Source organism: Nematolebias whitei, chromosome 3, assembly GCF_014905685.2.
Source record: "Nematolebias whitei isolate Nwh7 chromosome 3, NemWhi1, whole genome shotgun sequence".
Lineage (NCBI taxonomy): Eukaryota > Metazoa > Chordata > Actinopteri > Cyprinodontiformes > Rivulidae > Nematolebias > Nematolebias whitei.
This window is the reverse complement of record NC_056500.1, coordinates 1,197,105-1,212,112: the sequence shown is the minus strand read 5'-3', so window position 1 is coordinate 1,212,112 and position 15,008 is coordinate 1,197,105. Positions and strand designations below refer to the sequence as shown.

The 15,008-nt window shown below is 43.0% G+C and overlaps 1 protein-coding gene across 1 annotated transcript in view; it reads left to right on the top strand.

Moving 5' to 3' along the window:
• Nucleotides 1-313: 313 nt before the first annotated feature.
• The window catches only part of utp6 (UTP6 small subunit processome component), a gene marked incomplete at its 3' end in the record, with an annotated part of 28,691 nt that continues 13,996 nt past the window's right edge, over nt 314-15,008 (top strand). The window contains 9 exon segments of the mRNA XM_037697849.1: nt 314-550; nt 6,124-6,208; nt 6,329-6,370; nt 9,430-9,522; nt 10,619-10,666; nt 10,745-10,808; nt 10,881-10,999; nt 14,499-14,576; nt 14,665-14,746. Of these exon segments, the coding sequence (XP_037553777.1) occupies nt 459-550; nt 6,124-6,208; nt 6,329-6,370; nt 9,430-9,522; nt 10,619-10,666; nt 10,745-10,808; nt 10,881-10,999; nt 14,499-14,576; nt 14,665-14,746 (703 nt within the window).

Below are 15,008 nucleotides of genomic sequence, written 5' to 3'. Positions count from 1 at the left end.
TATAGATAACATGCATCAGGATAAAACAGTTCATGGTGAGTCTGGAAGATGAATCATGGTCAGGGCTCATAGTTAGAGCGGTGCAGCTTCATGTAATTCCTGTTTTAATTTTCACAACTATGGTAGTTGTAAGCAAACAGACGTTGAAATAATTGGCTGTGGTAGGCTCAATGGGATTAACCTGTCTAAATAAAGGTTGAATGAAACAAAAAAGTAGGTGAATCGTTCAAAACGAATCAGCTCACGGAGAACTGACGAAATTCTCAGAACGGTTTTGTGTTTCCAGTCGGACCTTTTAATAGACGGAACCGGAAGCTCCGTCAATCGTAACTTCCACACGTGAACGAAGCAGGCAGCTTCGGTGTGCACCGGGTGCAGTGGTCTTTTGAGACTTTGTGAAGTTTTCGACAACACCGGGTCTGCAGGTGCAGCCTGAGGTCACGTGGTTCACCGGAAACATGGCGGAGGTCGTTCAGCAGCGGATCGAGGACCGGATCCCTGAGCTGGAGCAGCTGGAGAGAGTGGGGCTGTTCACCACGAAGGAAGTCAAGTATGTTGACTCAGTCTGTCTCGAAGGAGACTTCTTCATTAGCTGTGATATCGTAGAGGGTGTGAGTGAACATATCTGGTATGTTAGACTGAGGACACGAGGACAGCAGGACATGTAGGAGGACAGCAGGACATGTAGGAGGACAGCAAGACATGTAGGAGGACAGCAGGACATGTTAGTCTGGTACAGGACATGTATGAGGACAGCAGGACATGTATGAGGACAGCAGGACATGTATGAGGACAGCAGGACATGTATGAGGACAGCAGGACATGTATGAGGACAGCAGGACATGTTAGTCTGGTACAGGACATGTATGAGGACAGCAGGACATGTAGGAGGACAGCAGGACATGTATGAAGACAGCAGGACATGTTTGTCTGGAACAGGACATGTATGAGGACAGCAGGACATGTATGAGGACAGCAGGACATGTATGAGGACAGCAGGACATGTATGAAGACAGCAGGACATGTTAGTCTGGTACAGGACATGTATGAGGACAGCAGGACATGTACGAGGACAGCAGGACATGTACGAGGACAACAGGACATGTAGGAGGACAGCAGGACATGTAGGAGGACAGCAGGACATGTAGGAGGACAGCAGGACATGTTTGTCTGGAACAGGACATGTATGAGGACAGCAGGACATGTATGAGGACAGCAGGACATGTATGAGGACAGCAGGACATGTTAGTCTGGTACAGGACATGTATGAGGACAGCAGGACATGTATGAGGACAGCAGGACATGTAGGAGGACAGCAGGACATGTAGGAGGACAGCAGGACATGTACGAGGACAGCAGGACATGTACGAGGACAGCAGGACATGTATGAGGACAGCAGGACATGTATGAGGACAGCAGGACATGTACGAGGACAGCAGGACATGTACGAAGACAGCAGGACATGTAGGAGGACAGCAGGACATGTACGAGGACAGCAGGACATGTACGAGGACAGCAGGACATGTATGAGGACAGCAGGACATGTTAGTCTGGTACAGGACATGTATGAGGACAGCAGGACATGTTTGTCTGGAACAGGACATGTATGAGGACAGCAGGACATGTTAGTCTGGTACAGGACATGTATGAGGACAGCAGGACATGTATGAGGACAGCAGGACATGTATGAGGACAGCAGGACATGTACGAGGACAGCAGGACATGTATGAGGACAGCAGGACACGTTAGTCTGGTACAGGACATGTATGAGGACAGTAGGACATGTGTGAGGACAGCAGGACAGTGGTGAGAGTCATTCAACCTTCTACAGGTAAATCCCATTGAGCCTCGGGGACTCATTTACAAGAGAGACCTGATTTAACAAAGAATGATGACAACAGTGGACAATTATTAAAACATACAGATTGAGAAGAACAAGTGAAATAAAATGATATAAATAATGAAACAAAAACAGCTAGATTATAAAACGATGTAGAAAACTAAAAACGGGAACATGTCTGTGTTGGTTCTTGACATGAACTTATCAGATGTTTGAAGCCACTTAGAGAGGTGAAGGTCGAGAGCTTCAGATCTTTTTACAAGATACTCCAGGAAACGTTGGCTAGTTGAACCTCGGATTCAGGAGGAGCAGTGCGGTTTTCGTCCTGGCCATGGAACTCTGGACCAGCTCTACACCCTCAGCAGGGTCCTGGAGGGTGCGTGGGAGTTTGCCCAACCGGTCTACATGTGCTTTGTGGACTTGGAGAAGGCGTTCGATCGCGTCCCTCGGGGAACACTGTGGGGGGTACTCTGGGAGTATGGGGTACCGGGCCCTTTGATACGGGCTGTTAGATCCCTGTATGACCGGTGTCAGAGCCTGGTCCGCATTGCCGGCAGTAAGTCGGGCTTGTTCCCGGTGAGAGTTGGACTCCGCCACGGTTGCCCTTTGTCACCGATTCTGTTCATAACTTTTATGGACTGAATTTCTAGGCACAGCCAAGGTGTTGAGGGGATCCGTTTTGGGGGCCTTAGGATTCCATCTCTGCTTTTTGCAGGTGATGTGGTCCTATTGGCTTCATCAGATCGTGATCTACAGGTTTCGCTGGAGCGGTTCACGGCCGAGTGCAACGCGGCCGGGATGAAGATCAGTTCCTCCAAATCCGAGGACATGGTCTTGAGCCGGAAAAGGGTAGAGTGCCCTCTCCGGGTCAGGGAGGAGGTCCTGCCCCAAGTGGAGGAGTTCAAGTATCTTGGGGTCTTGTTCATGAATGAGGGAAAAATGGAGCGTGAGATCGATAGGCGGATAGGTGCAGCGTCTGCAGCATCTGCAGTGAAGCGGGCGCTGTACAGGTCTGTCGTGGTGAAGAGAGAGCTGAGTCAAAAGGTGAAGCTCTCAATTTACCAATCGATCTAAGTTCCTACCCTCATCTATGGTCTCGAGCTTTGGGTTGTGACCGAAAGAACGAGATCTCCGATACAAGCGACAGAAATGAGTTTTCTCCGCAGGGTGTCTGGGCTCTCCCTTAGAGACAGGGTGAGAAGCTCGATCATCCGGGAGGGACTCAGAGTAGAGCCGCTGCTTCTCCACATCGAGAGGAGCCAGTTGAGGTGGCTCGAGCTTCTGGTTAGGATGCCTTCTGGACGCCTCCCTGGTGAGGTGTTCTGGACACGTCCCACTGGGAGGAGACTCAGAGGTAGACCCAGGACACGCTGGAGGGACTATGTCCCACCACGCTCCCTGAGGTCAGCGGACCAGTTGCTCCTCACAGTTCCAGGAACTCGTCTTAAGCTCAGAGGTGACAGGGCCTTCTCTGTAGCAGGACCAAGACTTTGGAATGAGTTACCTCTGCTTGTCAGACAGGCCCCTCCCTCTCGGTTTTCAAGTCCCGTTTAAAAACCCACTACTATTCAGTAGCTTTCAACACCAGATGATCTGTGTTTTGATCCTGTATGCTCCACACTGGTTAGTCGTCATTATCTGCATCGTTTTTATGTCTATATTCTGATTTACCTCATTTTGTATTTTGCTTTGTGTGTTACCTGTTGTTCTGTCTGAACAGCACTTTGGTTGCCCTTGTAGCTGTTTTAAGTGCTCTATAAATAAAGTGGTATGGTATCGTATGGTATGTTTCTCGGCTGGCCTGGGAACGCCTCGGGATTCTCCCGGAGGAGCTGGACCAAGTGGCTGGGGAGAGGGAAGTCTGGGCCTCCCTACTTAAGCTGCTATTCCGGCGATCCGATCCCGGATAAGCAGAAGAATATGGGTGGATGGATTCCAGGAAACAGGAGCGGAGTAGGAGAAGGTCCTTTTGTCTAGTTCAGTCCTCACTGAGGGAACACTGCAGGTAATAATGTCCTAAGAGCGCACGCTGTAGCTGCACTCACACAGAGACATGTAGGAGGAGATGTATGAAGGCAGCAGACCAGGAAGTGATTTAAAGATGAAGATGTACCAGTGAGAGAGTCTGTGTGAAGTTAATGGTGACCAGTTAACCAGTGAATACTGGGTGCAGTGGTGGGTACGATAATCACAGCCAGTTATGAATCTTAGTGCACCATGATAGACAGCATCCAACATCTGCAGCATCCAACATCTGCAGCATCCAACATCTGCAGCATCCAACATCTGCAGGGTTCTTGTAGGAGCGTTCATGTAAATAATGTCACCATAATCAATTGAGGGAAGGAAAGTCACAGATACAAGGTGTTTCCTAACATTCAGAGTTAGACAGGATCTGTTTCTGAAAAAGAAACCCAGTTTAACTTCCAGTTTCTTTACCAAGTTTTCCACTTGAAGCTTAAAAGAAAGATGTGAGTCGACCAAGATACTCAAATATTTATAGGAATCAACAAACTCAATGGGGACACCATTTGAGGATAAAATCAGAGGAAGAACTGCTGGGACCAACTTCCTGTTTGAAAAAAACATCCCTTTGGTTTTGTCGGCATTTAGGACAAGTTTGAGGTGGAACAAATCTATCTGGATGTAGTTGAATGCAGATTTCAAAAGCTGGAAAGCCTTAGCAACAGTTTTAACTTGACAATAAACAACTGTGTCATCAGCATAGAAATGTATGGATGCATTAGGGATGCTCTGACCTACATTACCTATGTAGATTGTAAAGAGGGTGGGTCCTAAGACTGAGCCTTGTGGTACATCATTGTTCACTGTTAAATAACTGGAGGAAGTACCATTATGTTGAACACATTGCCTCCGGTCTGAGAGATAGAGAACCAACCAATGGTGTGTTCTGAGAAACCAGTTTTTTTGAGCTTATGACACAAGCTGTTCTGATCCACAGTGTCAAAATCTTTAGACAGGTCTATGAAAAGTGCAGCACAATAATCCTTAGCATCCAGTGCTTCAATAACATCATTAAGAACCTTCAGTGAAGCAGTGGTTGTGCTGTGTTGATTCCTGAAACCAGGAAATGAGGAGAAGTCAGTCCAATAGAAAACCATCGTGAAACCACATAGTGATTCTGGTCAGAACTGAACAGACCACAGATGTCCAGATGGAAAGGCCGGTTGGAATCCGGAGAAAAACGCTGGACCTTCGGACAATGTCTCCCACTGTCGAGAGGCTACTTGCCCGGCAGGATGCACTTGGAATGACCGATGGGCTGGAAGCGGTCCAGGTCCTGGACCGAAAACTTCCCGGACGGTTCCGTTTGTCTCTCTGAGTCCATTGAACACCAAAGACGATTGGAAGAGGGACCAAACTTTTAGTTTGGTTCAAAAACGGGTCAGTTTGATGTTATAAGAACTGGTGAGCTGCTGAGAGATGTGCTGTAGGAGTGACAGATAGCTTCAAGGTGAAGGTGGGAGTGCATCAAGGATCAGCTCTGAGCCCCTTCTTGTTTGCTCTGGTGATGGACCGACTAACAGATGAGGTCAGGCAGGAATCCCCATTGACCATGTTTGCAGATGACATTGTGATCTGTGGTGAGAACAGGGAACAGGTGGAAGAGAACTTGGAGAGGTGGAAGTATGCACTTGAAAGAAGAGGAATGAAAGTCCAAGTGAATAGTTTATCAAATAAACATTTCCCTTAAAATGGTCAGATATGTACAGGACTGAAAATAATAATAATAAAGTCTTTAAAACAACCACAGCTGCAACAAAGTGCTGTACACAAAAAACCAAGAACATTTAAACACATAAAAACAGTTGTTAAAACATTAAGATCAATAAAAACCATAGTGCAGGGTAAATTTCAGGCTGCGCCAAAAGCCAGAGAGTAAAAATGTGTTTTTAAAGATTTTTAAAAATGGACAGTTAATGGGCTCATCTGCTGGGAAGAGGAAATCCTTCCACAATCTTGGAGCAGCTAGAGAAAAAGCTCTGTCGCTTCTGAGTGTAAAAGCTGCCGAAGTTCAAAGAAAAGATATTCATAAAGTCTGAAAAACTACTGAGTAGGAACATCGTGATGCATGCGCAATAATCCAGGTAGAAACATCTAACAAAGTCCTCTGGACGGATTCTTCTCTTGAGTAGGAACTTAAAATACTTCTAGGAGAGTCGGTAATTGGAAGCTTCATTTAGCACATTGTTGTTTATAAGCAGATTTGTACTTTGTAGTTTCTTTGTGTGCATTTTTAAATGGCCATGTTGCTATTTTAGATCCATAATAAAGAAATCGACGGCTCTGGAGTACAAACTGCACCGGTTCATTGTAAACAAAGAGGACTTCATCTCCTACATTCAGGTAAAGCAGGGCAGTCTTCACGTGATGAGGTTTGAGCTCAGTAATTGACAGGACAAGTTAAGACAGTTTTCAGATGATGATCAAAGAGCTAATTATTTGATTTGTTCTTTTCTCTTGCAGTATGAAATCAACATTTTAGAGCTGATCAAGAAGAGACGAGCGGTATGTCGTTTTTAATAAAGGATTAAACTTTGAAACACTTCATACTCCTCACTGACCGTAAGTTTGATTTTTTATGCCTGACTGAGACTTGGCAACAACCGAATGATTTCTCTCAGCTCAATGATTCTACTCCACCGGGGTTTGTTTACATCTGTCAACCCCGTGGCACCGGCCGGGGAGGAGGTCTCGCGATAATTCACCGTGAGAAATGGAAAGTCTCGCCGTTGTCTGCTCCCACCTTCTCCTCTTTTGAATCAGCTGTGTGTCAGCTCTATGGACCTACCCCCACCATCATTGCAACCATCTACCGCCCGCCGAAAACTAACAGTGACTTTCTGGATGACTTCGCTGCTCTTCTCACTCACCTGTCAATTCTCTCACCAAACATTATAGTATTGGGTGATTTTAATATTCACATGGACGATGGAAATAACCCACTGACTAAAGACTTTTCATCCTGCTTCCAGAGTTTTGGTCTTCAGCAGTTTATCAATGTTCCCACTCATTCTAAGGGTCATGTCCTGGATCTAGTCTGCTGTTCTGGTGTATCTCCCTCGGATTATACAGCAGATGAACTCGCCATAACTGACCATTTTCTCCTCTCATTCAATATCTGTCTCCCTCTCTCTATCACCAAGCTTCCTCATCTCATCTCTTTCCTTAACATTAAGGATATTGATTTAAATTCTCTCTCCTCCGCCGTCAATTCTCTCATGGACAATCTATACTCAACTCTAGACTCAACCATCCTTGATGACTTGGTCTCATACTACAATACTGGTCTTCACTCAATACTCAACTCTCTTGCTCCGCTAAAAACCAGATCTGTTTCTTTTGTTCGCTCTGCGCCCTGGTTTATTACAGAACTTCGGCTCATGAAGGCTAAAGGACGGCAACTTGAAAGGCTCCACCGGAAAACTGGACTGGTTGTACATAAAGACATTTACAAAACTCACATATTGCATTACAAAGACTGTATCAATCAAGCCAAATCCTCCTACTACACTTGTTTAATTGGTTCAAATGAAGGCTCCACCAAGTCAATATTCTCCCTCTACAAGAACATCACCCAAACCCCGGACTCCCTACCTTCACATCTGTGTTCAACTGAATTTTGTAACTCCCTCATGTCATTTTTTGACAGTAAAATTGTTAAGATCCATCAGTATCTCAGCTCACAACCGACCCCTTGTCCTACTCGTGAACTTTCTCCTCCAGCCCACTCCTTCTCTTCCTTCGAACTCCCGACAACTTCAGAAATCATAAGCCTCATCAACAAGTCCAAGTTGTCCACCTGTTTGCTTGACCCTCTTCCAACAGTTCTGGTTAAAGCCTGTGCCCCATCTATACTCCCTCTCATTTCTGCCATTATTCACTCCTCTCTCTCCACCGGAACAGTTCCTGCATCATTTAAAATTGCTGCCATAACCCCTATCCTGAAAAAACCTGGCGCTGATTACCGTAATCACAATAATTTCCGTCCTATCTCCAACTTGCCTTTCATCTCCAAGATTCTTGAAAAGACAGTTGCATCTCAACTCCATACTTACTTATCCAACAATAACCTGTATGAACTGTTTCAGTCTGGTTTTCGTCCCCTCCATAGTACAGAAACAGCTCTTATAAAAATCACCAATGACCTCCTCTTGGCAGCTGACTCCGGCTTGCTGTCCATCCTCATCCTCCTCGACCTGAGTGCAGCGTTTGACACCATTTGCCATGCCACCCTACTCAATAGACTTTCCTCTATCGGTATCACTCAGACTCCTCTAAACTGGTTTAAATCATATCTCTCCGGCCGCACTCAGTTCATCCGGATCAAAACCTTCACTTCCGAGCCTTCATCTGTCACATCAGGAGTTCCCCAGGGCTCTGTCCTGGGACCCCTCCTCTTCATTATTTATCTTCTTCCCCTCGGCACTATTTTCCACAAGCACAATATCGATTTCCACTGTTATGCGGATGACACCCAGCTCTATGTTTCCAGTAAGCCCGCCTCCAACCTCCCGCCATCCTCGCTTACCGACTGCTTGACTGAAATAAAATCCTGGTTCACCTCAAATTTTCTTAAACTTAACAGTGACAAAACAGAGGTTCTTCTCATTGGTACAAAATCCACCCTGGCTAAAACCAAAAATTTCAGTATTGACATTGATAACCGTTCCATTTCTCCCTCCCCTCAGGTAAAGAGTCTAGGTGTCATCCTCGACAGCACTCTTTCTTTCCAGTCTCATATCAACAACACCATCCGTTCGGCTTATTTTCACCTACGCAACATCAACCGCCTCCGCCCCTCCCTTACTCCCCATTCCACTGCCATCCTTGTTCACTGTCTGGTTACATTGCGCCTGGACTATTGCAACTCCCTTCTGTTCGGTCTCACCCACAAATCTCTTCATAAGCTCCAACTGGTCCAGAACTCAGCTGCCCGCATCATCACCAAAACCCCATCCATTCATCACATCACTCCAGTCCTGCAAAAACTCCACTGGCTGCCAACCAAGTTCCGCATAGATTACAAAATTCTCCTGTTCACTTTCAAGGCCCTTTACAATCTCTCCCCACCATATCTTTCAAATCTTATTCATATTGCCATTCCCTCTCGCTCCCTCAGATCATCCTCCTCCATCCTTTTGACTGTCCCCTCCGCCCGTCTCACCACCATGGGGAGCAGAGCCTTCAGTCGCTCTGCTCCCCGACTTTGGAACTCGTTACCACCTCACATTAGAAACATAAAGTCAATCTCACAATACAAATCAGAACTCAAAACACACCTTTTTAGATCTGCTTTTTCCACCTGACACAATTGGTTTTGCCTGATTTTATATTGATTTTATACATTGTCTTTTTTCTTCCTTTCTTTTTCTTTTCTTTTCTTTTCATCTCTTAGTTTCTGTTACTGCTGATTTTATTATTTGTACGGTGTCCTTGAGTGCCAGAAAGGCGCCTTTGAAATAAAATGTATTATTATTATTATACGTTCTTATGAGATATGTTTAGTGAAACAGGCATATAAGACAGCAGGTAATTTAAATATTCTGCTTTTTTTGCATTTTCAGCACATCCATTACCAGTTTAAACGAGAGGAGATTGAATACCCCATCATCCACAGAATAAGTAGTATTTTCAGAAGAGCAACAAAGAAGTGGAAGGTACTGTATAAATAAATATATTGTATAAAATTAAAACTGTGGACTTATTCTCTCACTTTGCAGCTGCTCAGTTCTTCCTTGAATTGAAGCACTTTTCAGGTGCTCTCACGTAAAGTAACCATTTCTAAAAAGGCAGCTCCATACCATACCATTTTATTTATAGAGCACTTAAAACAGCTACAAGGCCAACCAAGGTGCTGTACAGACAGAACAACAGACAACACATGAATCAATATACAAAATGAAGTAAATCAAAAATATAGCTCATCATGAGAAGTGGTAGGGGGAGATTTTATCTGTTAGTTTACAGGGGAAATATTTCCCAGCAGCCGGAGCGCGTCATTAATGGCTGGTTTCCTCTGGGCTGCAACTACTGACGACTTGCTGTTGAAAAGCATTCAAGAGGGAGTCTCCAGAGTGTTTCAAGACGTCCTCACTTTCCTCGCTTGAGTTGCAGAGGTCAGAGTGTTGTTGCTTGAATTTTGAGCACGTTCAAAACTTTTTAGTGCCAGTGATAAATATTAGGAAGCTAGTTCAGATCTGCCTGTCTTCATTTCAAAGTGTTCTCCAACAGATCAAATTGTAAATGTGGGAGCAGCGGCTGAGGCAAGTGTGATGTGGGTAGAAGTCGGCAACAAAATATTGCAGTTTTACAAAATGTGCACAAAAAACCCAAGTTGTGATTTATGATAAGTGGTCTTGCTAAGTGTGGAAACAAGTTGTGAACACTTAACATTAATTGAGACTATAACAAAAAAACTTAAAAAAAAAAAAAATTAGTTTCCAGTAGTCACAGAGTAGTGAGACACTCCTTTAAGATGTTCCCTGAGTCACACCACTGTTTAGCTATCACCAGATTTAATGAGCTAGTTTGTGCTGAATTTAGCAGAACAGTCATATCTTATGAGATTGAAGAGTAGAGGACTGAGTACACATCCATGGGGGACTCCTGAGCTCAGTATGATGAAGTGTGTTGGTTTACTACCAACACAGCTTCGTCTTCATGAGGTTTCCAGTTCGTGCAAAGAAAGCTTCACAGAAGTGGTGTACAGTCACAAAACAAGAAAATGTAAATATTCATGTTTTTTGTCAACAGGATGATGTGCAGCTCTGGCTCTCACATGTTGTCTTCTGCAAGAAATGGGTATGTAGAGATCTGACACAAAACAGGAAGTGCTTTGTTTATTTTGTCGCTGATGATCTGCTGGGCTTCACTCACCAGGCAACCAAAAGTCAGATCAGCAAGGTGTTCTCATCTATGCTGGCTATCCACCCCGACAAACCAGGTAGAGAAGATTCGAAGCAAAACGCCCACTGATGTCTTCTGTTATCGTTCCTTAGCTTTTTTTTCTTTCCAGCTCTGTGGATCATGGCTGCCAAGAGTGAGATGGAGGATCGAGATTCATCTGAGAGCGCCAGACACCTGTTTCTGCGAGCGCTTCGTTTTCACCCGAACAATAAGAAAGTCTACCAGGAGGTGAAGCCTGAAATACAGCCGAAGTGCCGACAAATCACAACTTAAACTAGAGAAATTACACTTTTAAAGAGAATTCAGTGTTGCTGAGTGCTGGATGACTCAGTTGAAAATTGTTAAAGAAGCTGAAACTGGTTGTTAAAGCTAAAAACTGTAAAAGAACGACAATGCAAAAAAAAAAAAAAAATCAACAACAACTTCCTAGCTTAATGTATCAAAACATTCACTAAAAGCAAAATGCTGCAAAAACCTGCTGAAAATAGAAAAGTACTAGCTAAAAACAAAACGACAACAAAAATAAACCCAAATAAGCCATAAAGCACAAAATACTAGCTACAATCCAAGCGCACCAAATACTAGCTAAAATAGCAAACTTCTAATTAAAAGTAGCAAAACACAAGCTAAAAGCTAATAGTAGCAAAACACTAGCAAGAAGGAAACCGTTACAAAACATTACCCTGTACTTACAGGCTAGAAGTTGCACAATGCTAGGTAAATGTATAAAATGTTAGCTAAAAGTTGAAAGTAGCATAACACTATTTATTTGATAAAAGTAGCAAAACAGTTCAATTCATTTCAGTTTTTTCAATTCAGTTTATTTCTAAAGCTCCAAGTCACAACAGAAGTCGTCTCAGGGACTGAACAGAAACATTCAAATATAAAATAATAACTGAACATTATTTATCTGAGGAGCAGCTTTGAGTTTAACTCTCATCTTGAACAAGCATGAAGGCGACAGTGGAAATAAAAACTCTCTCATGAGGAAGAAACCTTTAGTAGAACCAGGATCAGGACAAGAGGACCATCTGCTTCAACTGGCTGGGTTTGGTAAGAACAGATACACAATGGCAGGTCAAGAATCACATGTTAAGATAGAAATAGTATCAATTTTAACTATTCATTTAAGGAAATTAGGTCAATTTGTCCTTAAGTCTATAGCAGCATAACAAGCCAACCCTAACTATAGGATTTATCAAAAAGGAAAGTCTTAATCCCAGTTTAAAAACTGGACCATGTGTCAGCCTCATGGACAGAAACTGGAAGTTGGTTCCACAAGAGAGGAGCCTGAGAACTGGAAGATCTTCCTCCCATTCTGCTGCTGGAAACTCTAGGAACCACAAGTAAACCTGCAGTCTGAGAGAGAAGTGCTCTGTTAGGAAAATATGGAACAATAAGATCTGTAATATAAGATGGAGCTAGGTTGTTGAGGGCTTTGTAGGTTAGAAGTAAGATTTTGAATTCAGTTCTGGATTTGACAGGGAGCCAATGGAGAGAAGCTAAAACTGGAGAGAGATGATCTCTCCCAGTAACTCCAGTTAAGACTCTGGCAGCAGCATTTTGGATCAACTGAAGACGTTTTAAAGAAGTATTTGGACACCCAGATAATAAACCATTGCAATAGTCCAGTCTAGACGTGACAAATGCATGGAGCAGTTTTTCTGCATCATCTTTAGATCAGATGTTTCTAATGTTAGTGATATTACGCAGGTGGAAGAAGGAGGTTCTAGTAACGTTTTTAATGTGGGGGATAAAAGACATGTCCTGATCAAAAATAACACCAAGATTTTTAACATTAGAGCTGGAGGACAGATTAATGCATCTAAGGAGGGAGAAAGACTGAAACATTCATTCCTAAGGTGCTCAGGTCCAAAAACCAAAACCTCAGTCTTGTCTGTTCAACAGGAGAAAATTAAGGGTCATCCAGGTTTTTATGTCTTTAAGACATGCTTGTAGTCTAAGTAGCTGATTGGATTCATTGGGTTTAATGGACAAATATAATTGTGTGTCATCAGCATAACAATGAAAATTGATCCCATGCTGTTTAATAACTTTACCTAATGGAAGCATATATAAAGTAAAGAGTATTGGTCCAAGCACTGAGCCCTGAGGAACTCCATGACTAACTTTGGTGTATGAAGAAGATTCATTATTTACATTTACAAACTGGAATCTATCAGATAGATATGATTTAAACCATTTTAGAGCTGTTCCTGTAATCCCAACATCATATTCAAGCCTCTGTAGTAAAATATTGTGATCAACTGTATCAAATGCAGCACTGAGGTCTAACAGGACCAGTAGAGACACAAGTCCATTGTCTGAGGCCATGAGAATATCATTAGTGACTTTTACTAGTGCTGTTTCTGTGCTATGATGAGCTCTAAACCCTGACTGAAACTCTTAAAACAGATTGTTTCTTTGCAGATGATCATGTAACTGACCTGCAACTATTTTCTCTAGAATTCTTCAGATGAAAGTTAGATTAGATATAGGTCTATAGTTGGCCAGGATTCCTGAGTCAAGATTATGTTTCTTAAGTAAAGGTTTAATTACAGTAAACGTAAAGCTCTGGTACATAACCGTTTATTAGAGACAAATTAAGCAGATCCAAGATGTGATTATTAATTAGGGGAAAAACCTCTTTAACCATTCTGGTTGATATGGGATCTAGCAGACATGTGGATGATTTGGATGAAGATATTATTTTTGACAATTCAGAGCTCAACAGGACAAAAACTGTCCAAACATAAATCAGGTTGTAGTGACATTTTTAAAGTTGCCTCATCTGACACAGATCCAGAGACGAGACTAGCAGAAAAGCTAGCTAAAAGCCCAACGGAGTAAAATGCTCGCTAAAGTTGGAAGAACCTAGCTGAAAATAGAAAAATACTACCTAAACACCAAAAAAGCAAAACCTAGGTAAATGGACTGTACTTCTACGGCTCCTTTCTATCTTATCAAGATACTCAAAGCTCTTTACAACAATCTGTGCCTCATTGACCTTTTCACACAGCTCTATACTAGATCTCTACAAAGACAATTGAACAAATCATTCTAAAGAGACTAATCAGAGCTTTATCACATTTAAACACCAATGGGACACACATCGGAGGCATTGAGGGGTTCAGTGTCTTGCCCAGGGACACTTTGGCATGTGATTGCTGGTGGATTCGAACCCCCAACTCTTGCATTAGGGGACGACTGCTCTAACCACTCAGCCACAGCCGGCCCCCAAGGTAGAAGCCAAGAGTACCAAATACTAGCTAACATGAGCAAAATGCTAACTAAAAGTAAAAAATAAACTTAAATAAATAAATAAGCTAAAAGTAACTAAATTTTATTAAAGGCTAAAAATGATAAAATGCTAGCTAAAAGCTAAAAGTAACAAAGGCTACCCAAAAATCAGAAGTAGCACAATGAAAGCTAAACATGAATAAACACTAGCTAAAAGTAGCAACAAAAAAAGACAAAACTAGTGTAAGATTTGTGAAACAGATTTTAAATAAAACAATTGTAAAGGGAGTGCATTTCCATCAGGGAAATGCGTCATTAAAGGTAACTATTTAGAAAAGTAACCTCATTATCTCTTGGATGAGCCCAGCAGAGAGTTGTGCATGAGTTGGATTGTATGAAACAAGACAAGTGAGCGAGCGTTCACACATGGATAAAAAGAAACACCACTCAAAGTGTGTCCAACATGAATTCTCTGCGTCTGCTTCAGTACTTCCGTTTGGAGCTGCTGCATTGTGAGAAGCTGAGGAAGCAGAAGGAGGATCTGGAGAAAGCTGAGCTGGACTTGGTGAGTTCTAAAACTCAAATGGGTGGGGTGTACACATGAAGACACCGCTACTCTGTTGGTCTCAGAACTTCTTGTTGGCACTTTCCAGGGAGAATACAAGTTTTCTCCAGAGATCCTGAGTGGACAACTGGCCAAAATCGTGTATATAAATGCTACAGGAAAGATCAAGGGTAAGTTTAAAATATCTCATTAAGCACAGAAGGACTTTCATGGATCTTTTGGAAAGTGCTCACTTGGTATACAGCTGCAGTCTCCTCCAAAAGTTTTGGAACAGCAAGACAGATTCCTTTGTTTTTGTTGTACACTGAGGACATCTGGGTTTAAGGTCCAAAGATGAGCATGAGACAAGAGTTCAGAAATCATCTTTGATTTCCTGATATTTAAATGTCCAAACCACTGTCCCTCCTCTGGACATGTCCAAACCACTGTCAC